The sequence below is a fragment of the Microcaecilia unicolor genome, chromosome 10, assembly GCF_901765095.1.
Source record: "Microcaecilia unicolor chromosome 10, aMicUni1.1, whole genome shotgun sequence".
Classification (NCBI taxonomy): Eukaryota; Metazoa; Chordata; class Amphibia; order Gymnophiona; family Siphonopidae; genus Microcaecilia; species Microcaecilia unicolor.
This window is the reverse complement of record NC_044040.1, coordinates 38,244,525-38,271,706: the sequence shown is the minus strand read 5'-3', so window position 1 is coordinate 38,271,706 and position 27,182 is coordinate 38,244,525. Positions and strand designations below refer to the sequence as shown.

The window sequence follows — 27,182 nt, the reverse complement described above, 5'->3', positions numbered from 1 at the left end:
CATCTATTCTAAATGGCTGTGTAACACGTCTAACGGATGTAAATTGTAAGCCACATTGAACCGACAAGTTGGTTGGAAAATATGGGGTACAAATTTGAGCACACAATTCTGGAGCGTGCTACCGTGCAACTTAAAAACGATCTACGAACTAACCAACTTCCGCAAACTATTGAAGACCCATCTCTTTAACAAGATATACCACAAAGACCAACAAATGTGAGCTCCTATACATATAACCAGAATTGCCTTATGATATTTGCTTTATATGAATATCATGTTTTATCACTATCATGTAACCAAGATCCTTATGCAATACTAAATGTCTATTTTCTTATGTATTTCCACTACTTATGATGTAATGTAAGCTACATTGAGCCTGCAAAGAGGTGGGAAAATGTGGGATACAAATGCAATAAATTAATAAAGTAAGTAAATAAATATGTATGAGAGAAGTTTACATATTCATCGTAGGTATCATGAAAACCTGATTGGCTAGGTGTGCTACTACTACTACTACTATTTAGCATTTCTATAGCGCTACAAGGCGTACGCAGCGCTGCACAAACATAGAAGAAAGACAGTCCCTGCTCAAAGAGCTTACAATCTGGCATGAGAACTACTGACACAAAGTAATTTAATAAGCATAACTCCCTACTATAAGGTATTTTCTTAAATATTATTTTTACTGATTATAGTAAATGGAAAGAGAGAATTTCCTAAAATGCAGTTTACAAATGTGTGGTTTATTGGTCTATAATGTGTTACAGTACATTACTGTTAGTAGTTTCATGGAAATTATCAGCAAATATATTTTACTTTCATAGGTGTGTGAGAAAGGAAATGAACCAAAGCTGGTGGAACTGTTACTGAATTATGGAGCACGTGAACAGGACGTCCACAAAGCATTAGCTATTAGTATAAAGAGAGGTCAAAACCAAATCATCAGCTTGCTCTTAAAGAAGCTGGGCCTGGATTTAACAAATCACAGTATTTGTCTTGGAGGTTTTCGTATGGGCAGAGTTGAACCTTCCTGGCTCCTGCCTTTGTTTCCAGACAAAATGCCTGCTTTAAGAAAACAGCCAAGTAAGTGTGTTAAGAAAATCTATTACATTAGGGACATGCGTGAGCTTAACGACTGGAGCATGGCACTGGGACAGTGATTCCTAAACCTTGTCCTGGAGGCACCTCACCAGTCAGTTTTCAGGATATCCATAATGAATATTCATAAGTAATGCCATACTGGGAAAAGACCAAAGGTCCATCGAGCCCAGCATCCTGTCCCCGACAGCGGCCAGTCCAGGTCAAGGACACCTGGCAAGCTCCCCAAACATACAAACATTTTATACAAGGTTCTCTCATGAATATTCATTTTAGATATCCTGAAAATCTGACTGGCTGTGGTGCCTCCCGGACCAGGTTTGGGAACCAGTGCACTAGAGTGTATTCCTTTGTATCACTTTGGTTTTACATGCTGCTCAGAAAAGAATTCTTATTTAATAGTTAGGAAAGCATTAGTTTAAAACTATAGAAAAAGTTTCAATCACACTGTTGCCAGATAGCATAGGAGCAGCTTGATTGAACTTTATAACATCTTTTAGTACCACAAAGCAGAGGTATCCTAGTTTTTGTATTTCTATGTATTTTTTGAAACTGGAAGCCTTACATTAAAGTTTACACAAAATAAACATAGCAAAGAAATTTGCAGTTTCAAAAACGGAACTGTTTACAACTTGTAGAAAATACCAATGTTAAGAACTTCTACATTTGTAGAAAATCTCCCCCTTCCACATTCCCACCAGAAAATCAAACAGAGTAGGACATGTAGAAAATTTAGACTCAGTACAGGGAGGCACACAAGCACAGAATAACAAGGGCAGTGGTGTGCTGGAGCAGGCTCTCACAGGCTCGCAAGAGCCGGTTGTTAAGTTTTTAAGAATTTTGGGAGCCGGTTGTTAAAGTAGGGCCCTCCATGGCTACTTTAACAACTGGCTCCCAAAATGTGGGCTTGGGCCCCCTGCTGAATTTTCTTTTACTTTGCTGGTGGGGATGCTGAGCCCTGCCAGCCAAGTAAATAGACTGCTGCTGTTCCCCGCTCCTTGTTTCCAGCTCTGAGCAGCAGGCTGGGACTTCTCTAGCATGTGTGAGAAGTTTCAGCATGCTGCTCAGAGCAAGACGTTGGGAGTGGTGGCAGTCCATTTATTGGCTGCCAGCAAAGGTATGCCTAGTGTGCCCGCATGAAGGGAGGGAGGAGAGAGAGGCAAGTGTTGCTCCCCCTCTCCCCCCCCCCCCCCCCCCCGGCCACCCTTGGCCCTTCCAACTGCAGAGCTGGCTACGTCCGGAGAAAGAGCCTGTTGTTAAAAATTTACCAGCACACCCAAGGGAGACCATTCGTTATTACAAAAAGTTCAAATTCTGCATAGTACCCCAAATCTGCTTCCAACGTGGTTCAGTCGTCTGACTGGCAGCAGTCAACTTCTCCATCTTATAAACATAACAGAGCTTCGCTCACCACAGATTCACAGAGGGGATCCTTGGGTCCTTCCAGCAAGTTGCAAGTGTCAATATAGCAGCATTAAGAAAATGGCTAAGCAGTGGAATGTGCCATTTGTGAAACCCAGAGATATCCTTATTGAGCAAGAAAATACCAGGATCCCAAAGAACCCGCAAACCTGTGCACCACAAAATCTGAAATTGTATAGACTTCCAAAATGAACATGCTTTTGGACATGCCCACCATATATGTCCCAAAGTACCACGTTGACCACAGCGCCTCCAACATGCAGGGTTAGATTGTAGAAACCATCTGCCGAGGCGATCTGGGGTCAAGTACCAGTAACATAAAATCTTAATATTATTTTCTTTAATATTAGATGCAATGGCTATTTTTGCAATGGATTGTTCCAACTTGTCCCAAACCTCAGGTAAAATAGTAAAATTTAACTCACTCTTCCATCTTTGCCTATGGGGCACAGTTGCTGGAAGGGAATCTCAGAGATAAGCATATAATGTACTAACTAAGAATTTTATATTCATTCATTTATTCATTTAAGTATTTATATACTGCTTAGACCAAAGTGTTTACAGTTTCATTTTACAGGCATTGGGTCTGTCCCTAGTGGGCTCACAATCTAAGTAGTACATTGTACTACTGTTGTAGCTGGGGCAGTGGAGGGTTAAATGACTTGCCCAGGGTCACATGGAGCTGCAGAGAAAATTGAACCTGGTTCCGCAGGATCTCATCCCACTGCTGACCATCAGGCATTTTATATCTACTCCACAGCAATCAGTACAGCTATAGTTCTTGGGCAAGGGTCAGGCAGCAGAGCTTCTTCCTGAATTCTGCAGTAAGAGGCCTTAAATCCAACCATTAGGTCACGTTATTGCAAAATGGCAGTCATTCTCTTAGAGGTTGTAAATGCTGTCTCTGCTACATCCCCAAACCTCACTTGTTGAAGACCTGAATCAGTAGCTGAATCTAGATCCCCTGCCTGACAGTGTACAATACTACCACTAAGCATCAAGCTATTTACTTGTATTTTTCTGTTATGAATATTTCTGGAGTGTATAAATGGCCAAATAGCGCAGACATTCATCTCACACATCCTACTTGAGATATTTGATATTTTGCACATCCCTGAACTTCATAGGAAAGAAACTTATGTGTTTATAGTATAATTTTTGGCACCTAGCCAGTGAGGTTGTTGGGATATCTGCAATGAATATTTGAGATGCAGTGAAGGCAGTGCACATTCATGCTAGATATTCAGAAAAATAGGACTGGCTAAGGATCTGTCAAGGCAGGTTTAGAGAGACAAGTGCAACATACAGGGCACTTTATTATAAATCGTAGGGTCCTATCAGCAGCTGAGGGATAACTCGTAGAAGGAATGCGCACAGAAATGATTTTTGGTTAATTTTTAGACTTTTGTCTCTGATTTTCAGTTTTTTTGTTTTATATCAGATATTTTTGTCAAAATGTTTTTAATGTATATAAAAACTGGAAACTGACTTTATGCACATTAACTCATAGATTAGCATGTTCAATTGGTTTTTGTATGCACATTAACTCATAGATTAGCATGTTCAATTGGTTTTTGTATGCACATTAACTCATAGATTAGCATGTTCAATTGGTTTTTGTATGCACTTTTTAAAATGAACTGAATGCACGCTAACAAATTCACTTCCCTAGCTCTTGAGGGTTTACCGCTGTCAATGAAAAAACTCTCAGAAAAAGTGTAAGTTTTTGGCATCTGTTGCTCAGAAGACTTTAATATGCTTTGGTTTTACCTAAGTAAACCATACGGCCAAATCCGATATAACCTGGGTGTTTCGTTTCTTATCTTTCATTTATAGTCTGCATAATCCAGCAAATACCTGTGTGGATTACGTAAAATCATCAGTTAAAAACCAATAGTTAGAACAAACAAAAGCACAAAAATACTGTATAATTCACTGGGAAAGATATTTTCTTTGAAACTGATTTGCAGCTGAATTGAAATAACATTAAAGTATTACAGAGTAAGGACATCATGACTAGATGGACAAGGGCTGATATTAACCAATATGCTGACCATCTTTGAATAACTTTAGCCATATATATTCTCTGGACTAAGGGACGTAGTTATCAACATGGGGTTTTGTTAAGATGTGTTATTTTACTGTTAACCCCAGTTAATAGTAACTAGGAATGGTATTTAGAAAGAAAGTCCAACTCAGAATAAGGATGTCCAGATTTGTATGTCATTGGTGATGCTAGTATTTTAGAACAAGTTCTGCCAATGTACAGCCTGTTCCTAAAATACATGAGAAATAGATGTGCATATTCTGATTTACATTTAGCATAAACATCCATTGTACTAACTGAAATGTCTAAACTATGACTGGGCCAAAACAAGGGACATGAATATCATGGTAGCTTAGGAGCATATATGTTATATAGTGGCCACATAGATGTCCATGGATGTAGTGGAGGAATAACCATAATGTTAGAGCAACTGGGCTGAGAACTAGGGGACCCTCTAATGCACCATTTTGTGATTTTATTTTCTTCTCTTTTTAAATTGTGAGCCTTCTAGGAACAGAAAAATACCTGAATGTACACCACTTCAAAAGCCTTCAGGCTTGCAGGTGGTGTATAAGAAATTATTTTTTTAAACTGCTGGCACAACCTGGCCAGGGACTTTACAGGGTTAAAGAGAAGATGGGAGGAAGATTTGGGGAGGTCCCTGGCAGACTGGGATATTGCAGCAACCCTAAGGAATATTCACCTAGTGAGTAAGGATGAAAGACTAAGGGAATGTGGAGCAAGGGTGATAGTTTGAGCATACATAGCCAAAGTTCAGTTGGTACATATAAATCCACAAGAGGGGGCCACTTGTTCCAAATGTAGGCAACATAGCCATACGTTTTTTCATGCTATTTGGGAGTGTCCCTGAGTACAGAAGTTTTGGGAACAGGTGAGACGGTTTTTGTCTCGCATATTGGGTTGGGTGGTTCGGGGCTTAGTAGAGCAATTTGTACTTGATAAACTCAAAACATACTATCCTATGAATAGACATGCTACCCTTTTGTGTCGCAAGTTGACCCTAGTAGCTCGAAACGTTATATTACAATATTGGATATCTGTGGATTTCCCTGCATATTGGCACTGGAGGAATCAAGTGCATCTGTTGGCGACTTGGGAAGCTAGAGATGCTAGAGGATCCCCCAGACGTAGGAAGGCCTTTTTGGCAATATGGAATCCTTACCTGTTCAGTTCGAGCCCTCGAGGGCGAAGCCTCCTTATCAATTCCATGTGAAAGGTGAAAGTGATACCTCATCCTAAGGAACTTTGGGGTAGAGAGGGAGGGGAAGGGATGCTTCATGTGCAACCATCCTGGGTGCCTTTAGGGGCCACCCAGGGTGGAAGTTATGTGAGAGGGGGGATGGGGGCAGTAGAGATAATAGGATTTGGATGTGGGATGGTGGACTGAGGGGAGGGGAGTTGGGGGGTTATTAAAATGTAAAATTAAGGCTCAGAAGGCCCAGTGTATTAGCTATACTCAGTAAATGGAGGGATTAACTGTTCACTCGTCCTCTAGATTGTACACTTGTCTTTAGATTGTTCTCTTGTCTTTTAGATTGTAAGCTCTTTGAGCAGGGACTGTCCTTCTATGTTTAAATTGTACAGCGCTGCGTAACCCTAGTAGCGCTTTAGAAATGTTAGTTAGTAGTAGTAGTACATGTTGATAATATGTTTTGTTACCTTTTTGTTGCCTTCAATAAAAGTGTTGAAACATAAAACTGCTGGCACTATGGACATCCATATTTCCTGAAGCTGTCACAGAGCCCAGTGTCTCTTACCAGTTTCACATTCAGGAGTAAGGAAAAGAGGGGCAACAACCACTGGAGGATTAAGTGGGTGACTTCCGTTTATCCCTCCATTGCAGAGCTGCTCTATTGGAGCAACATCTATCATTTTGGACATAGCTGTCCCTTCTACGTCTGATACTGGAGTCAGAAGTCTATATTTTGGCCCCTCCTTAGTCCTGCAAAAAATACATCCACACCACACCCCCTTGCCATAAGGACATACTGCAGTTTTAGATGTCCGTATCACAGTTCTTTAAAATTGGGATTTGGATATCTATTTTTATTTTATTTTTTTATTTCCATTTTGCTCACACCTTTTTCAGTAGTAGCTCAAGGTGAATTACATTCAGGTACTCTGGCTATTTCTCTGTCCCAGGAGGGCTCACAATCTAAGTTTGAACCTGAGGCAATGGAGTGTTAAGTGACTTGCCCAAGATCACAAGGAGCAGCAGTGGGATTTGAACCGGCCTCCTCTGGCTTGCAAGACCGGTGCTCTAGCCACTAGGCCACTATGCAATATGGATGTCTCAATGCTGGTTTTCAGATGTCCAAAACGTGAATAGAGCTTATAAGAGCCTGGGTCTTAATGTAATAATATGGAACGTATGGTAAAATAACACATCTTAACAGTAGCCCACATTAATAGATTTATCCAGTTAAAGGATGTAGTTGACTGCCATATCCCACTGTAACTGGTACACTTGTGGTGGGAAGTGTGAGCCCTGTAAAACCCACCAAAAACCAACGGTACCTACATATAGGCATAAGGGCTATTGTAGTGGTGTATAGTTGGGTGCAGTTTCAGTTACAGTTTATTATATTTGGTATATCACTTAGCAAACTATTGTAAGATCGCAACTGTTTACATCTAATAATTGCAAATAATCAGGAAAGGAACACCATCTAAAAATAGGACAGCATCAGACATCATACCACACACTTAAAAAAAGAGATCCCCCCTCTGTTAAAATTCCTACTAACTCTCTCCTGTAATCCTCTACTAATGATACTGAAAAAGCTAATTGAAGAAAATAAGCCTTTAACAACCATTTAAAATGCGCCAATGAATGAATCCCCTTTAATAATTGTGAGAGAGTATTCCAAAGCTCGGGTGCTAAATTAAAAAAAAAAAAAAGCCCCTCTTCTAGTTGACCAAAGATGTATTTCCTGAACTGAGGGAATTTCTAAAAGTAATTTATCGTGAGAACGCAAATATCTCTCAGATTGATACAGTTGGATCAGAGCAGTAAGCGTACTGGGCACTTTTTCATAAACTGCACTATGCGTCAACACCAACACCTTAAACTGTATTTGGTAGAATACTGGTAACCAGTGGAAACACACATGTAATGGGGTAAAATGCTCACTTTTAACACCCCTCCCCAACAACCTAGTAGTGGTATGTTGCAGAGTCACTAGCTTTTTACAATTTTCCATAGTTATACCTGCTAAATTAGCATTCGCATAATCAAACTGGGCCATATATAATGTATAAAACATCATCAAGAAACTTCTTTCATCCACCAATCCCTGGATTGCTCGCAGTGTATGTAATGAACTCATGCAGCAGTAGTTTTTTGGTGGGTTTTGGAGAGCTCGCTATACGATATAAGGGGGTAATACGAGATGTAACATAGTAACAGTAGATGACGGCAGAAAAAGACCGGCACGGTCCATCCAGTGTGCATCTGAGACCTTTTATGTGAAGTTCACTGCAGTACCCTGTTGGGTGCTTCACTGTTCTGCTGGGATGTTCGTGTGGCCATGCCACTAAGAATACTGCCCCCACTCCCTCTCCCAGGGGTAGACTGATCATTGGGACAATAGGGCAGTGCCTGAGGGTCTACAATAGTAGGGGGCTCACTGTGCTCTAACCTCTAGTTTAATCACTTTCGATAGGTGGTTAGGGGCCCATAACCCTTTTTGCTCGAGGCTCCAGATCACTGTCAGTTGCCCTGTGCCCCCCCCCCCCCCGCCCCGTACATCCTAGTGGCTTGTTTTTGAGCGTTTTTCCCTTGGACTTTTTCCCCCCAAAAAATTGGTCCTAAAAGACACACTTGAGCACAGAAACGTTTAGCAAGTGGCCATTTTCTAAACAAAAAGTTGGAAGTTTTTTTGTTTTGAAAATGGCCATGTTCACTACTGGATTTTTGGACATTTTTCACAAAACGTCCAAAATCGGATGTAGACGTTTGAAAATGCCCCTCCACATGTATGCTATGAGTGTGGAGAAGGACAAAGAACAGATTTGTCTGGTTAGCTCAAAATATCATCTTCATAATGTCTTTACTGTTGAACTGTCACTTTAAGCTTTTACCTGTACTTCTTTTTGAATTATATACATGTCTGTTATGCATTTAATTTCCACAATTAATAGATACCGGTCCTGCACTGGCAAGAGTGGTTCTAAGATATCAAACAAAAAAAGCTTTACTAGATGAAGAAAGATCCAGTGATGATGTGAATGACGTGGATACTGTGCTAGAGAAGGCTGATGACTGCATCTTGATGCCTGAACTCTCAGAGGGTGGATTACTTCCATGCAATGACGTAGATAGTGAAGGTAAAAACAAAGAACATCAGCCGTGACACAGGGCCTGATTTGCAATGCTTTTATCCCATTCCCTCTTTATGGTGAAAAAAGCTGAAAGGGTATCAAGATACGTCTCAGTGGGTCGTGCTTAGTGCCAATTCGCTTCATGTGAGGTTTGTTATTGACAAAGCCTCCTATCAAACCTCTGTGTTGTGGGATCTCAACGTTGTCTTCACCTAGCTGATGAGGGCCACTCAATTCCTGTCATCTGAAGTATTTGACCGGGAAAGTTGTGTTTCTGGTGGCGGTCACTTCAGCTTGCAGGGTCACTGAACTTCAGGTCCTAGTAGCTGATCTGCCTTACACTAAGTTTCACCACAATAAAGTAGTTCTCCACACGCACCCTAAGTTCTTTCCTAAGGTAGTGTCCGAGTTCCATCTTGATCAGTCAATTGTTCTACCAGAATTTTTCCCTAAACCCCATGCCCATCCTGGCGAGCGTGTACTGCATACTTTGGATTTGCAAGCAAGCTTTAGTTTTCTATTTGGAGTGGACTAAAGCCTATAGACAGTTTACCCAGCTTTTTGTTGCTGTTGACCCAAACAGGACGGGGGGAAGCTATCGGCAAATGCAGAATTTCCAATTCGCTAGCAGATTGCATCTCTTTTACTTATGCCCAGACTGGACTGATTCTAGAGGGTCATGTCAAGGCTCATAATGCCAGAGCCATGGCTACGTCAGTAGCTCACTTGAGGTCAGCCTCCATAGAGGAGTTTTGCAAAGCTGCAACGTGGTCATCTGTCCACACATTCACATCTCACTACTGCCTTGGACAGGATACCTGACACGACAGCCAGTTTGGCCAAGCAGTCCTGCAGAATTTGTTTGGAGTGTAGAAATCCAACTCCACCTCCCTCTTCCTAGGCCCAGTTCTGTTCTGTTCCAGTCTGCACATCCACAACTAGTATATAAATAGTTTCAGGTTGATTGAACTACAGGCCTCGATGTTTCAAGTCCCTGTTGTCCTGGTATTGTTTTCGGCGAGCCTAGTAGCTAGGGATTCTGAACTGTGAGAATATGAAGGCCTGTTTGTCCTCAGGGGAAATTGAAGTTACTCACCTGCAGCAGGTGTTCTCAAAGGACAGCAGGCCAAGTATTCTCATATACCCTTCCACCTTCCCTTGGCGTTGAAATGATTGAGAGACCCATGCTTGCATGTCAGGGAGGAAGGAACTAGTGCATGCATGGTGGGACGCTGCTAGAAAGTTCTTTGTTAATACCGCTAGTCAGTGTATGTACCGGGCTCCGTCGGATGACCTTGGCCTGCTGTTCTCGGAGAACATCTGCTACTAGTGAGTAAATTCACTCTTAGGTTTTCCAGTTTATTGATTTACCTTTTTTTTTAAATAGGAAGTGATGGATCATTTTCTGTCAAAAGGAAATCGAGCTCCATTGCTAATGTTGACTTGTGTGGAAACTCACCAAAAATGGAGAGTATTGCCTTATGGCAAAGACATTCCAGATCAGTGGTAAGTCATTTTAATCAATTAATGAGGGAAAGTGGCTGAGGAGGGTTAGACAGCTTTTCCAAACTCATATAAGTTTTACAATCAGTTTTGACCCACTGCAGTTTTTTTTTTTTCCATAGAAAACTCATTTTTTTGTCAGCAAAGTTCCAAAAAAAAAAAAAAAAAAAAGATTTTACAAAGCCAGTGGCTTGAAAAGAGCCATTGGTTGTGTTACATTTTCTTTATGAATTTTCTCTTTTTCAGATTTATGACAGGCTAAATGTGCCTTGGTGTCTTTGGAAATTTGAATCCTCTGCACTGTATATTGTCATTGTGAGTTGTTATTATTTGCAAGGTGCAGTAAACATTCCTTATGTAACCAAACTTGTATAATTGGAAAGCTATGATTCATTGCTTTTCAGCAATATAAGGTACATACTTGAGTAGTTAATGATCTTGTAGAAATGATCGCATAAGAGATGCTGATAGTATAAGAAACAATAATTCTTTAAAGAAATGGCACAGCTTATTCATGCCATTCCCCCCAGGGAACTCTAACTCCCTGACTCTGCTGTCTACTCTTGTGAAGCGAGCTTAGAAACCTCAGGAGCAATATTCAGTGGGATGGCTGCTGTGTAAAGATATCTGCATTTTCAGCCAGTCTGTCCATACAAGTTGGATAGCTCCTAGTGAAATTGAGGCAAGAATTGTGCTCAGAAAGGTAAGCATAATAAACAAAATGGAGATAAGACCTCAGATGCCTCAAGACACATATTTAAAAACAGTCTGGCCGATCTGTGTTGATGGGGAAAAGAACCATCTTGCAACAGTGGCTTACCCGGGAGGCCCCCTGTACATCGCACTGGCGATGGGCAATGATGCAATGTTGCTCAGTGGAGAAACAGAGAGTTCACGACCTGGCCTCCAATCTGGGTGACCAATTTTGCAAGGTCTAGTCTCCTTTTTGGGACTCACTCACTCCTACAGTAAAAAGTAGAATACTGAACTGTTGAGAGGGGATGGGGGGGGGGAGGGAGGGGGGGTTTGGTGGGGGGTGGTATTAGAGGGGCGGGTTCGCACGAGGGAGAGGGGTTAATAAACATAAATATTTGGCGCCTCTTCTGTGTAGAAACAATAACGTTCCTGTGACTATGTTGTGAAAGTTATTTTGGCTTTGGTAGTTTGTTATATATAATGCTATGCCAATAAAACATATTAAAAAAAAAAACAGTCTGGCCGATATTCAGCTGGTGGCGGACAGCGTTTTTTTTTGTCCACTGCCAGTGCTAAAACTGGAAATTCAATGCCAGGCCCTGTGTGGGCTTTGGCATTGAATTTCCATATTGAGTCGTCTTAGGTGGTGATGGAACCAATGCCAAGGATGATTACAGAGCAAGAATTATGTCAAAGAAATAAGCATACAGAGAACAAGGTGTTAAAGAAGAATTTATAGTTGGAGAAGGCTCAATATGCAAACTATAAATTCTTCTTTAACACCTTGTTCTCTGTATGCTTATTTCTTTGACAGAATTCTTCCTCTGTAATCATCCTTGGCATTGGCTTCATCACCACCTGATCTGTGATTAGATGTTGCCAATGATTCCAATTCCTCCATTAAACAGAGAACTTGGTAGCATTTTCACATCATTCAGCCCCTCCACATGCTCTGATATTACCCAAGCCTTACAAGTCACGAAGACCACTACTGCCCCTAAAGTGTTTCACGAAGCACTGCTTGCTTTGTGAAACACTTCACTTCTACCTTAAGTTTGTTTTTCAATGTATGCTTGTTACCAGCTTTGAAATGGGTATTCTTCTGACAACATGGAAGTCTTCTAGCATATACCCAAAGCTTAAGAGAAAATACTTTTTGACATTTCTCTACCCTCTTATTATCACCCAGTGTCCCAGTTAGCTTTAATTTCTAAACTGGCAGAATGTATTGTGCTTGACTAGCTTGAAGACTTCATTGATAAAACTAACATTTTCTATACTAATCAGACGGAGTTTAGGAAATCCCATAGCACAGAAATAGCTTTACTGGTTATCACCACCTTTTATTCATCACGACTTATATCAAGGAAATTCAGTCATATTTCTTTCTTTGGACCACTCTGAAACCTTCTAAACCATGATTGTCTGCTTAATAGACTTCACAATGTTGACAGTAAATATTGTCCACTAGATGATATACAGTTGGATGCATATACATTCATCTGCGGTGATCCCCAAGGATTGTATACTTTCCCCAGTTCTTTTAATATTTTCTTGTCAACACTACTTACTCTTATTCAATCACTGGAACTGACTCCATACATTTGATTACATTCTCACTGGTTTAAACTGTAATGATCCCCAGAAAATACATAACCTCAATGACAAACTAAAATTGTTGATTGGCTTCACAAAAATAGATGTCTGAGAAATCCTATGGATTTCTGATAAGCCACAAAGACCCTCCTACTCTTTCAACTACGGTTGTTATGCTAGGTGTTCTGGTATCTTTCCAATTCTCTGTGTGTGTCCTGGGTGTAGTATTTGACCAAACTATGACTTTCCAATCTCTTATCTACAAGCTCAAGACAATATATTTGGTATGAGGTCTCTTTACTCCACCTGCTGTACATATTTGCCATCTCCAGTTTGGATTATTGCATTCGTGTCAAGGATATTCACAAGATACAACTCCTTTAAAACATGGCGGTAAAGTTGGTGATTGGCTCCAAAAAGTTCAAGCGTGTCACTTCATTTTTGAGCAATGAACATTGGTGGCCGATTTTCTACCAGATTTCCTGTAAAAGTCTCACCTTAGTACATAATATCCATCATTCAGGAATCCCCTTGCATCTTTTGTGTCTGTTGATACTTTTTCTCCGGTACGTACCTTAAGATCTTTACAACTTAATTGTAACCACATCTTTCAGACATACCTGCTTTGGTTTTGTTAGAAGTCGGATTTTCACAGTGATCTGCCCCTCCCTTTGGAATGTTCTTCCTTCCCATCTTTGTTTAGAGAAGTTATTTGAGAAGTTTAAGGTGAGATTTGAAGACTTTTCTTTTCCAAGGTACCTTTAATTGAGAGCTGGCTGCTTTTGTTTTCCTGCTGTGGTCTCTCTGAGGGGTGGAGCACCCAGATTAATTCTGTGAAACGTTTGTTCTCTTACCTTCCTACTCAGGTATTTCTTTTTCTCTTGATAATATTGATTTTATACATATGTAAACTGTTATGAAATGCTCCTCAAAAGTGGTATATCAAAATATAATAAATGTGAAACTTGATGAACTTACCTTAGGGTTTCTTTTACTAGCTGCAATAAGAACTGGTGTGCACATACCGCAGCTTAAAATGGTTTTACCGTCGAACACACGTCCTACGGTAATTCCTGATTTACATCCTGGGGGGAGGGGGGTCTGGGTGCAGAGAGTGGGTATTTCTGTGCTAATCAGTTACAGCAGATACATTACCACTAACTGATTAGCGTAGGATTACTCTTTACAAACTGATAAGCGTAGGATTAGCATGTGAGCCCTTACCACCTACAAAATAAGTGTTGGTAAGTGCATAAGCACTAATATTTTTGAATAACCACATGCTAAAGGCAACATTAGCCTTTAATGCAAAAAAGGAAAAATGGCCATTTTACTGCTGTGGTAAAGATGGCCTTAGGGCGTTGTAGGGGTTCCTTACAGCGTGGGAAAAACTGTGTAAGGGTGCGCTAAGGCCACTTTATACTGCATCTTAGTAAAAGGACACCTTAGTTGAGTATAGCCAAATTATGTGCAGAATAGGACTCAATTCCACTCTTGTATTGCATGCTCTATAATGTCAAAGCATATATCAGGTACAGTGTCATAACTAGAGGTAAATGAGAGGGGCAGCCGTCCAGGGTACAGAGGTCTTGGCATACGTATATGTGGAGAAATGATTGAAGCACATGTGTGGGCCATTTGAATATGAAAAACCAAAAGTGCAGCTCTTCTCCTCTTGTCTAGGTTGGGGGAAGAGTGATAAAGGACTAGAGATTAAAGTGAAGGCTGTTAAAGAGAGGTGTGGGGTCAGGGTAGGGGTTAGGGGACACAAATGTACTTGACTGTTCTGGATACTAAATGTTCATAGTTAACTGCACTGATAAGGTGTGTTCTGCTCATTTGACTTGGTATATACTACAGTTCTTTTGCATGTAGTGATTGTTTTTGTTAGCTGTTATTGGAGACTAGTTTGTAATGGTGTTGGAGAGTTGTACTTTCCTTCATGTCCAGCCTAATTAACAACTTTTTATTGACCTGATAAATTTTACCATTCGGTCTAGGGAGTTAATAACAGACTAGTATATTCCAATGGCATTTGCTTTTGAAGTGGTATTTAAATGCCTTTGTAAAAGGAATTTATGAAATATGAGTCTCTCTTGTCTTTAAGCAAACACTTGTGCTCCCGAAAGGTTCCATTATATTAAATTTTTCTGTAGTGCTGCATACACTCCAGTTCAAATAAATACACATTGCTTTTTTTTTTTCAAGGGTTCTTTTCATTTTCATCTACCATATAAATTGCTGTAGTTATTGAAATCTTGAGATTAATATTTATGTTGTTCAAAATGGAAATGATTTAAGGATTTTTTTAAAAAAACAATTTTCAAATTACAGACGTAGGAAAATATTTATGTGATAGGATTATTCAATAACTAGTTCATGTTTCTATTCTGTTGGTTGTGGTGAATAAAGTGGGTTACTTGCAGGTTATGTTGTCTTTTACTGAATCAACGTAATGATTCTCTGAAGCTAGTGATATGTAATGCATATATGTCACAACTGAAGATGCGATCTTTTTATTCTTGAAAATTCAGACAGAAGAACAATTTGTGATAATTCTTGTTGGTTCAAGAAAAAAAAATCGCAACCTACAAACAACCCAGTCTGATAAACTGATGTGACATGCTGATTTTTTCTACATGGAATTTTTTTTTCTGTTCTTGACCAGCCCACTGAGGGATAGAGTTACCAAGGTACTAGAGTGGAGGACCTAGAAAATAGGTCCCCATGGCAGAACGTTAGAATACGAGGGGTACCAGATACACAGTCATATCAGGATGTGGACTGGGTTGTCCAATAGATCTACAAGGAGCTGAAAACCATAAAGGTCTTGAAAGATTAGGCACTAAGATGCAGCACACCAAGCACTAATTTTATAATGGGATCTGGGCACATTATAGAATATTAACATAAGTTGGCATTTATATGCCAACAGTTATGCATGCTAACTTACACCATGGCAGTAGCAAGAATAAATGTCTGTGCCCAAATGTAGCACTGTAGCGCATAACTTGCGGTATTCTGTCAGGCATATTTAAATGAGGGAGCCGCCCATGAGCCTACCTCTGTGCACTCCTCCTTGCATTAATGTATTAAGCTAGTTGCATGCATGGAGTGAAGGAGTAGCCTAATGGATAGTGCAGTGGGCTTTGATCCTGGCAACCTGAGTTTGATTCCCACTGCAGCTGCTTATGACCTTGGCCAAGTCATTTAACCCTCCATTGCCCCAAGTACAAAACCTTTTGTGAGCCCTCTAGGGACAGAAAGAGTACCTGCATATAATGTGTACGGCACTGCGTATGTCTGGTAGTGCTATAGAAATGATTAGTAGTAGTAGTAGTCAGGGCTGTGCCTGGGGTCTCTGGCGCCCCCCTGCAGACTATCAGTTGGTGGCGGCGGCGGCGGGCCCCCCCGTGAAAATGATCGCTCACCACTTGCCACACTGACAGGAATTGTCAGCAATATTCTTAGAAACAAATTGCTATACATTCCAAAATAAGATAGCAGATGTAAATTCTCAAAGTGGACATATTCCAAACACTAAAATGAAAATAAAATGATTTTTTTCTACCTTTGTTGTCTGGTGACTTTCTTTTTCTGATCATGCTGGCCCAGTATCTGATTCTGCTGCTATCTGTCCTCTTAACTCCGTTTCCATGGCTTCCTTTCCATTTATTTCTTTCCTTTCCTTCTTTCTTCTTCATTTCTGGTCCTCAGCTTCTGCCTATTTTCTTCATCCATGTGCAGTTTTTCTCCTCTCTTCCTTTTCCCTCATTTCATCTCCATCTCTCTTCCCTCCCCTCTATGTCCAGCAATTTCTCTTCTCTCCCTGAGCCCTGCCCTCCCATCCATGCTCCTCTGTCCCCTGCCCCCTCCATTCATCCTTTTCCAGCAATTCCCCTCTCTCCCTGAGCCCTGCCCTCCCAATCCATGCCCATCCATGCTCCTCTGTTCCCTGCCCCCTCCATTCATCCTTTTCCAGCAATTCCCCTCTCTCCCTGAGCCCTGCCCTCCCAATCCATGCCCATCCATGCTCCTCTGTCCCCTGTCCCCTCCATTCATCCCTTTCCAGCAATTCCCCTCTCTCCCTGAGCCCTGCCCTCCCATCCATGCTCCTCTGTGCCCTCCATTCATCCCTAATTCCCTATCCAGCAATTCCCCTCTCTCCCTGAGCCCTGCCCCTCCCATCCATGCTCTTCTGTCACCCTCCATTAATCCCTATCCAGCAATTCCCCTCTCTCCCTTCCATGACCCCCCCCACCTCGCATCCATGCTCGTCTATCCCCTGCCCTCCCGCTCCCATTGTTCAACTGCCCGCCCTCTTCTCTCCCCCCAACATCCCTTTTCTTTTTTTTTCTTTTTAAATTTACCTCTGTGGCGGTTCCGGCAGCGCAGCGTCAGTGAAGGAGGCGGCGCTCCCGACATCTCTAGCCTTCCCTTCGCTGTGTTCCGCCTTCTTCTGACATCAAAGAAATGATGTCAGAAGAAGGCGGAACACAGCGAAGGGAAGGCTAGAGACTTCGGGAGCGCCGCCTCCTTCACTGACGCTGCGCTGCCGGAACCGCCACGGAGGTAAATTTAAAAAGGAAAAAAAAAAGAAAAGGGATGTTGGGGCGGGGGGAGAAGAGGGCGGGAAGTTGAACAATGGGAGCGAGAGGGCGAGCGAGGTGAGCATGGTGCGGCGGCGCCCCCCAGAGGGAAGCGCCCCCCTACCATGCTTACCTTGCTTACCGTGTTGGCACGGCCCTGGTAGTAGTAGTGATACCACTTAGTGTCTGACTAGCACTTCAACACGTAACTGTAACAGTCTTGTGCATAAGGCCTAGTAGTCTATAACCTACACACACAATCAGTGCCTAACATTAGGTGACTTGTTATAGAATGAGGAGGTATATGCATATTTATATATAATATAATATGTCCAAAGTATATATGTATGATAATTTTATTATTAATAACAGGGACCAGGCGGAGATTGTGGCCCATCAAGGCAACAGCAGAAAAAAGCTTTTTCTTCTGGTGAGTCACACAGTAAGATGTGGGTTTATTTTTTCATACCGATGACCGTGAATAGTTATGATTAATTATGGTGTCAGATTAGTCTGTTTCCATATGAACAACTTGTATTTCTGAATAAGCACTGTTACTCTTTTTTAAATTTTTTTATTTAAGCCTGCTTTTGTTGAAAAACTTCCGATTACTATATCTAGGTAATGTTGAAATCATGCGGCTGATCCCTTATCGCAATGTCACATTGAGCATGAAGGGAGGCAGAGAGAGACCTTATGAGATAGAAGAGCTGTGGCAATCAGTAAATTTAGTAAATAAACAGTCCTGGCTTATGATCCAGTCATGTGGAAGGACTTTTGCAGCTAAACTGTAACTGGTAAATTCTAGAAGACTAAAAGATTTTTTTTAGTTTGAAAAGAGCTTTCTACTGCTGCAAAAAAACATATTTTTTGTGCCACTAGTTGTTGGCAATTAGTGATATAACAAAGCTCCATATTTTTCGCAGTGGGGAAATTACCTGACATCACAACTGTTTTGTTAGCACAGGGAGCAGTAAAGAACCTTCTTAGTGGTAAGCTAGTTCATAGTCTAGCTGTATTTAAAGTATTGCTCTCCTTCAGTAGGATGCAGTTAATTACTTCATGGAACAAATAATATTCTATGCAATAACTGGGAGAATTTTATATATGGCATCTATTGTTAGGTGCTACTTCCACGCCGAGTTTTCAGCATGGAAAAGCGTTATAACAGATGCAAGGCACCGAATTGGCAGATCCCCGTGAAAACACTTAGATGCCCATTTATAGAGTAGTGTCTTAAGTGTTTCTATGTAGATCTGCAAAGGGGGGCTTGGCGATGGGAGGGACATGGGTGGGTCAGGGGCCTTCCCTTAAGTGGTGTGCAGTGTTATAGAATAGTGCGGATTCGTGCCCAACTTGTGCTCTGGGATTTACACCCAGTTTCAGTTAGTGTAAATCCTCGCGCTCAAAGTTGAGCGCAGATCCCAGTACTATTCTATAAAGGGCATCCATCCTGGGGAATAAAGAGAGCTGCACGATTTTAATCACAGGAGCACATGAGGGTGAAGGAGTCAAGCAGTAAACGCACTAGTCCAGTCACTGATAATAGTTGACTAAGAGATAAGTCTCATTTTCTTAGCGATTAAGAAGTTTTGATTTACACTGTTATACTGTTATCGAGAGGCTACAACTAACAGGAGGTAGGCAGGACCAGTGCCATGATGGTTGTTTACTGCGGGCTGACTCCATTACATATGGTATAAGGTTCACCACCAAGTTCTGAGCACTGCATATTAAAAATAAAAAAATATATATTATTGACATCAGAGAAAATAAAGAGTGAATATATGAGATATATGGGATTTATACTGGTGTAATTGTTGGTGGAAATAACGTCCTACATCAGTTTTAATTGAAGAAGATCCCTAACTGTTGCACTGCCTATATTTAGGTGCCAATACTGCGTCTAATTTACACACATGCTTGGCACCAATAATTGGCAGTTACGCACATAAGTGCTAGGCAATATTCTATAAATGATGCACCTAAATCACTTATAATGCAACATATTCTATAAATGATGCACCTAAATCACTTATAATGCAACAGTCAGGGGCATACATATGGGCGGAGCATGTGCTATGTCACCAAGTGATGTAAGTGTTCTATAACCTGCAATCAGTTGTACATATTGTATGGAGCACTTTGGTGCATCCACTAATGTCAGCCATTGAACTGTTATAAGTAGGTATGCTTAACTTTTGACATGCTAGTTGTCACAAGGCTCTGTGCCATCCCTTCAGGACTGAGGGGTATGTACTAGGAACCTGTGCCAAGGAACAGTCACTGTCCCTTCAGAGTTGAAGGATTTAGGATTTAACTAATAAGTTAACCAGAGAAAGTTCACACCTTGTACTCTCCGTCATCCGCAGTGGTCAGTAAACCTTGATACCTGTATGTGCAGGGTGAATCAGCAAAACTTTTCACAGTTCTTTCTGAAAGTTGACCATCATTCCGTAGGATGTTCTAACGATGTCCTTTACTTCCAGACTTCATAGCTCTCTTGCTTTCATCAAGGATAATAGAAAAAAACAACCTCCTTGTTAGTCATTCTGATATGTAAATTACTTTCCCACCCTCCAACAAACTCATGTTGCACCCTTTGCCAGAGCTGTAATGTAGTTCTCCTCCTGACCTGAAGTAGGATCTTAATGTCCCAAATGTCTGCTCTGACAGCCCTGCATGGGTAGCGCTTAATTTTAACTTGAACTGTTTTGAGAGAACTGAGAGAGCCTCTCATAAATTAACTCAAAAAATGTGTAAGTCCAACCCCCCCCCCCCCCCCCCCCCCCCCCCCACGTCCAACAGGTTGTAGGGGTGTTTTCTTTTTTCAGTCTTTCCAATTTACTAGGTTAGCTCCTCCAAAAACACAGATTAGGAGCTTTAAACCTAACAGCCTGTACACCATGGATAGTACCATCTCTCTTTAACCTTTTCAGCAGTATCGTCCACTCCCAGCTGTAACTTATAAGAAAACACCAAAAAAATGTGCTTGATTTCAGCTAACATGACTACACAAAAAATCAGTAACTTCTGGCTTTTCCTTCCTCTATAACTCTGCCAAACTATAACTTTTCATTTATAAGGCATTCCTTTCCAGAGCTTCTTTAGTAGTTTTTCCAAGTAGGTTTTTTCTTTTCCCAGGGACCCTCTTCTGTAGGCTACTCCTTCCGCTCCTCCCTTCTCATTGCTAGACTGTCTGTTATATGTTGGATAAGAAGATTCCGGAATGTGCCTTACCACTTGACACATCCTCTCCTTCCCCAGGCTTCCCTCCTATTGACTTTTCCCATGCACTGAGAACTATGGGATTCCCTAGTCTCCTCCCTCCCTATAGGATTCCAGCACAGATTTTCCTTCCAGGGGTTCAAGGCAAAATGAAACTTCTCTGGGCTGCTCTTAGCCTACTCCATTTATTGTATCCCTGCCACGTTTTCCTCCCTTCACAAGCTTCTACACAAACTTGTAGCTTATCTTGGCTACCAGTGTGACGAGTTGAACAGGTGGAAGTGACCAAGGCAACTCACTCATCACACAATGCAGCTTTGTGCTAATATTCTATAATGGCATAGAATTGATCTCATTGTGGTGTCCAAAATTAGATGCTAATCTATAGAATTGCCACCAAAGAGTTTTATATTTAGTCCTGTATTGTAATGGTATCTGGTGAAGTTTTTGCAGAAATGTCATGATGTGATCGCGTTGCTTACAACCTTCTATCAGCTGTGCTGCGGCATTATGAATCAATTGTTGCTGGTACAAACTCTTTTGTAGGCATATCAATGTTTTTTTGTTGTTGGAATAATTCAGTAATATAAAATACTGATGCAGCTACCTACAGGTATTTTTTGTTCTAAACATATTTCTATGTAAATGAGGAATTACAAAAAGCAAGCTATATTATTTCAACACTGTAGATGTAACACACATTTGTGTTTTTGCTTTAGTAGATATGTCTCCAAAGCGTAAATCGGTATTGCGGCGATCTGATAGCTCCTCTTCCCTGAATGCAGAAAAAGAGAGTGTTAAATCACTTGATCTTTCAGCAAATGAGCTGGAGAACATAGACTCGATTAGTCAGAATTGTTGCTTGACTCTTCACTTGAATCGTCTTGAGAAACTGGAACTCCAGCAAAATGCACTTACCGACTTTCCAGAAGAGCTATCTAAGGTAGTTTTGAAGCTCTCATTATAACTTTAGATATAGGAGATCGATGTTCATTTTGCCCTTGGATTCCGGTACTTCAGTTATGGAAAAAAAAGGCGCATATGACAGATGATATGCTAAGCTTGAGAGAATACTTGTAAGTTGTCAGAATCCAGAGAGTCCTGGCTGCCAGTTGATGCAGCTGTGGGAGGGATTTTGCATGCAGTCTCCACACCTACTGCAGCAGTTTGAATTCTGAATTGGGAGGAGTGGCCTAGTGGTTAGGGTGGTGGACTTTGGTCCTGGGGAACTGAGGAACTGAGTTCGATTCCCACTTCAGGCACAGGCAGCTCCTTGTGACTCTGGGCAAGTCACTTAACCCTCCATTGCCCCATGTAAGCCGCATTGAGCCTGCCATGAGTGGGAAAGCACGGGGTACAAATGTAACAAAAAAATGTGTTAGTTTTTTTTCTCATGGATAAAATATGGCATCATCAAGGCAGCTAGGAAATGGAAGGGGTCAAGGTCACAAGATTAATTCAGGCTGTTGAACCTTTTTCATGTAGTTCAGTTCTTTTTTAGACAATAGGGAGATCTCAAAACTTAAGCATGCTAAAGTCTGTGTCTATACAAAGGAAAGGCCTCGAGAAGTCCCCGGCAAACAAACAAAGCTCAAGGGGCTGGACTTCTTCATCATTGGCCAAAAAACCTCTGTACTGCTGTAATGTTAGTGTCAATTCAGTTATTTTTACTTATCGTTGCGGAGAACATACACTGACCACAGTACCCTGAGGCAGGTCCAAGAAACGACGGCCATCATTGGTCGCGGTCAGAGGCGTTTGAAGAACCCGCACGATAACATCTGATCAAGATAAGTGTTATCTTTTCTGCTGTATCAGGCATAGTCAAGTAAACAAAATAAACAAAAAACTAAAAAAATAAGTAAAAATAACTGAATTGACACTAACATTACAGCAGTACAGAGGTTTTTTGGCCAATGATGAAGAAGTCCAGCCCCTTGAGCTTTGTTTGTTTGCCGGGGGCTTCTCGAGGCCTTTCCTCAGTATAGACACAGACTTTAGCATGCTTAAGTTTTGAGACCTCCCTATTGTCTAGATTTTCATTTCAAAGAATGAGGAGACACACTCCTGCGTTATTGGATAGTTTTGTCAGTTCTTTTTGGCACCAGTCTAGATGATAACACTGATCTCATAATGTGAAAATGTCGTGCCAGAAAATCCTTTGTCTATTAAGAAAAGTGTAATTATTTCAGTAACTTATTATTTTAAGGTGAGAAACATTATTTTCTGGTACTTTCTTAATCTATTTTTCTTTAGCCAAGGTTTAGTTGCTACAATTTGATTTTTAATTTTTAAAACTCTTATTTTTTTTCAGACTCTAAAATGCTTGACTCACTTGGACTTACACAGCAACAGAGTGCCATCCTTTCCTTCCTATATATTGGACATGCATTGTATTACCTACCTTGATGTCTCCCGAAATGATATTGGCCCTTCTTTAGATTTGGCTCAAAGTACTAGATGCCCAGCTTTAAAACATTTGAATCTGTCATATAATCAGCTAACAGTTATTCCTGACTTTCTTGGAGATGTTACAGAAAAATTAGAAGAGCTAATCCTGGAAGGGTGAGATTTCTGAATATGATTTTTGATATTTCATTGGAAAACACAATGCTATTTTGCCAGGGGCGTAGCCAGACCTCGCTGGGAGAGGGGGCCAGAGCCCCAGGTGGGGGGCACTGTTTAGCCACCCGCCGTCGTCCGCCGCAGCCGCCACATTGGACCCCCCTCCCGCCACCCCCCACCCCCCGCTGTCGCCCCGCCGCAGCCGCCACATTGGACCCCCCTCCCCCCCCCCGCCGTCGCCCCCCCCCCAGCTGCCGCAGTCGCCGCCACATTGGACCCCCCTTCCACCACCAACCCTCCCCCATCGCCGCCCGCCCCGTGCAAGGACGTAAGGCGTCAGAAACAGCTGATCACAGCAGGAACTTCCTTGAACGAAGGCGCTACTCTGGCGCTGAACTAAAGAAGACTCTCTTTGGCTGCAGCAAACGAGGTATCTGATGCAGCGGCGGCGACGGCGGCTGGGGAGGGTTGGTGGCGGGAGGGTGGTTCAAGGGATCGTCGCCAGGGGTCCAGGGCCAAATCTACAGGGGCTCAGGCCCCCTCAGGCCCCACATAGCTACACCACTGTATTTTGCTAACTGCAATGTACCAGTGGTGCCTCTTTTTTTGTCCCAATCTCAGCCATAGATTATCATCCAAAGGATAAAGTTGAGAGACAGTGTTACCATCAGTGCAGAACTGCAGTTATAAAAAAAAAAAAAAGGGAGATAGTATGAATCTGGTTAAGCTATTTTAAGTTGCAAGTCTTAGAGGCTGCTGAGGTTTGGACTTTGAAGCTCTAACCAATAGACCACACACCACACAGACAGATGAAGGGAGGGTGGTAGTAAATGGCTTGCCAGATTCTGAGGCAATGACTCAGAAGTGACAGGAAGGGAAAAAAGAAAACATTTTAAAAGGCACAGCACTATTCTTAGGAAGATCAAGACACAAGGAGTGAAAATGACTCTTCCAGAGTCTGTCACCAAATCGGTAAAAGACCTAGAGCTACAAATCAGAACTTCTCCAGGAACTGCTGGATTATTTTAAATGATTAATGTTGGTGAAAGATTTGGAAAAGAAATTTGAATAGTATGCCTCGATATGAAATCTTCACTAGGGAAAACATGATCAGGAATGACTTGTATAGAAATAATACTATATACTCGCAAGACCCGGTGGGCTGACTGAAAATACAGTATTTAGTCCCACTTCAAAATGGTAGTCTTTATATCAGACTCCCAACATTCTTTTACCTTTCTTTTTGCAAGTTACTTAAGTGAAAAAGTCCTGTAATTCCTAGCTTGGTACATGATCATTCATCCATTTGATATTTATTTTTATCCACAGTTTGTCTATAAATGAACACATTGTTGTTCCCAGAAAACCACGTGGAAATGCTGAGCAAATCTTTGGTAAAGACTAGAAATGATTTTTATTCCTTTCTCTTAGGAATAAAATTTCAGAAATACATTCACCCCTGCGTGTGACAGAACTAAGACTGTTAAACATTAGTAAAAACAACATGTTATCTCTTGCTGAGGATTTCCTGACGTCATGCACGAAACTTGAGGTATTCAATGCTGCAGTGAATTTGCTTGGTAAGTGCTGCTGGGAAATAGTCATGGAGGAGGTTGAGAAACATTCATACACTGAAACGGTGGTTAGGGAACTGCTCCTCCCTTTTCTCTTCTTCTCCCAGTCTCAGGCACATGAATGCAAACCATATAATTTATAACTAACTGTGATGTGTATTGCCGACTAGCAATTCCTTTTTGCTATGAGACTGTGTCACCCTATGGTTAACTGTGAAATCTGACGGTGACATCTAATAGTTCAATACCTTATCACATTTGGTTTCATTTTATTATTCTTTCCTAACTAGATGTTTGGGAATACTTAATTTACATGTACACGTGTACATATTTAGTTAGATTTTAAATTTAGATTTTGCTCACACCTTTTTTTAGTAGTAGCTCAAGGTGAGTTACATTTAGGTAAACTGGGTATTTATCCCCAGAGGGCTCACAATCTAATTTTGTATCTGAGGTAATGGAGGGTTAAGTGACTTGCCCAATATCACAAGGAGCAGCAGTGGGAATTGAAGCGGCCACCTCTGGATGTCAAGACTGGTGCTCTAAACACTAGGCTACTCCTCCACTCCACATAGAAATGCACATGCGCACAGGTGTGGGGGTGGGGAGAATCTCATGAAGATTAGGGGGGGGGGACTTGGGAGAGACTGCAGAGGAGTTTAAGAAGACTGCTACATTCTGTAGAGAGGTAAAAAAAAAAAAAAAAGGGAGATAGTATGAATCTGGTTAAGCTATTTCCCAGCTCTGCCAGCAGAGGGGCAGAGCTGGGAAAAGAATGCAAGATTGGATATGCTGGGGAAATAGACATGTCTGAAACTGTATCTGTGCTTAAAATAGATTAGGTTTGCAGATGGGCTACGGACATATCACCAACACTTAATCAGCTGGATTGGATGGGGACTGTGAAAAGGATAGAGGACATCACATGTAGACAGGGCATATATGACCCAGCAGCACTCACCAGGGCACAACCACCTCACCTGACCAAGCACAAGTCCACACATGCTGTCGATGCATAGAAATGCCGCAATCTGACAGCATGTGTAGCCCAACATAAAGGAGGACAGTAAGGACCTGAGAAGCACTGCTCAGATGTTTGCCAGCTGCCTAGTTCCCCAAGCATTCACTATGCCCACACATCACTCCAAACAAGTTATAGGGAAACAATTGCACAGGTCAAGTGCCACTTGGGAGTGACAGAGGAGGATGACAAAGTGTGAATGGGAAAAAGTCCATAACCTGTACGACTAACATGCCATGAGTAGTAAAACCATGCCCTAGAGGGAGGGAAGGAGCTGTCGATACCCTGAAGGTGCAGGGGAGGATAGATGCAGAGGGAGCACTTAGGCTCATAGATATGTGAGCAGTGCCACACAGTATATGTTCCATGTAAGGCAACTGCACACTTGTGGCCCTGTGGGGGGTTGTAAGGTCTCTGAGCTCCTCCCACTTATTGCTCTCATGGCTTGTCAGCAATGGTGTCTCTGCTTATTGATGGCGAGATTGTGGAGCATGTAGCAGGCCAGGAATATGTTGTATGATTTGTCAGAGCTGTAGAGTTCTCCTGACCTGAAGTGGGATCTTAATGTCCCAAATGTCTGCTCTGACAGCCCTGCATGGGTAGCACTTTAACTTGAACTGTTTTGAGAGGACTGAGAAAGCCTCTTATAAATTAACACATTTGGAGGGAGATAAAAAAAAATGTCAAAGTCCAACACCCTCCCCCCTCCCAAACTTCCTGCTCATAACGTCCCAAAAAATAAATAAAATAAAATCCGGCCATTTTGCAGCCATAATCAAATGGGAAAAAGTCTAGATTTCCTGTTCGATTTTGTTTGTGAGATAGTTTTCCACTGAAAATGTCCAAAATTAGTAGTCATTTTACAAAGTAAAACATCCAACTTTTGAATGACAAAAAAACAGGGATATGAGTGTCTGTCTGGCATCATTTTTAAAAATATAGCCCTACAGACGTCCCAGCAGAACAGAGGAGTAACCTAGTGGTTAGTGATTATTGTGATCCTTCCAGGACCTGAAATATACCTACTGTACCTAAATCTACACCACTTCAATAGCCTTCAGACGTCTTATATATTTAGGTGCAATATGTATTTTTCTGTTTCTGGAAGGCTCAGAATTATTTAAAAAAAAAAAGAGTTGAAGTGAGACTTGATCCTGGGTTTCTTTATTCACATTCCATTGCACTAATCACTAGGCTACACCTCTAACCTGTTTGCTGCTTTGTTCAGAATGGCCATAATACCTGCAGCTGACATAGAGCCTGGTTTACATTCAGGGGAGAAGGAAGGGGGGCAGCAACCACTGGGGAATTAAGGAGGAGCCATGCCTTAATCCCTTCAGTGGTCGGATGTTCAGTTAGAGCAACGTTTTGTAACTTGGACGTGACTGAAACACAGGTCTAGATAAAAACATTCTCCTTTTTAGACATGGACGTTTCTTGCCATTCGAAAATCCCTGTTAAGAACATAAGAATAGCTATACTAGGCAAACTAATGGTCC

The 27,182-nt window shown here is 41.5% G+C and overlaps 1 protein-coding gene across 1 annotated transcript in view; it reads left to right on the top strand.

Moving 5' to 3' along the window:
* LRRK2 (leucine rich repeat kinase 2) overlaps positions 1–27,182 on the top strand; it is a 255,631-nt gene that overhangs the window by 110,320 nt on the left and 118,129 nt on the right. The window contains exons 19-25 of the mRNA XM_030216665.1: positions 825–1,083; positions 8,732–8,917; positions 10,299–10,417; positions 17,668–17,725; positions 21,246–21,466; positions 22,838–23,088; positions 24,520–24,668. Coding sequence (XP_030072525.1) covers positions 825–1,083; positions 8,732–8,917; positions 10,299–10,417; positions 17,668–17,725; positions 21,246–21,466; positions 22,838–23,088; positions 24,520–24,668 — 1,243 coding nt within the window. The remainder of the gene's footprint in view (positions 1–824; positions 1,084–8,731; positions 8,918–10,298; positions 10,418–17,667; positions 17,726–21,245; positions 21,467–22,837; positions 23,089–24,519; positions 24,669–27,182) is intronic.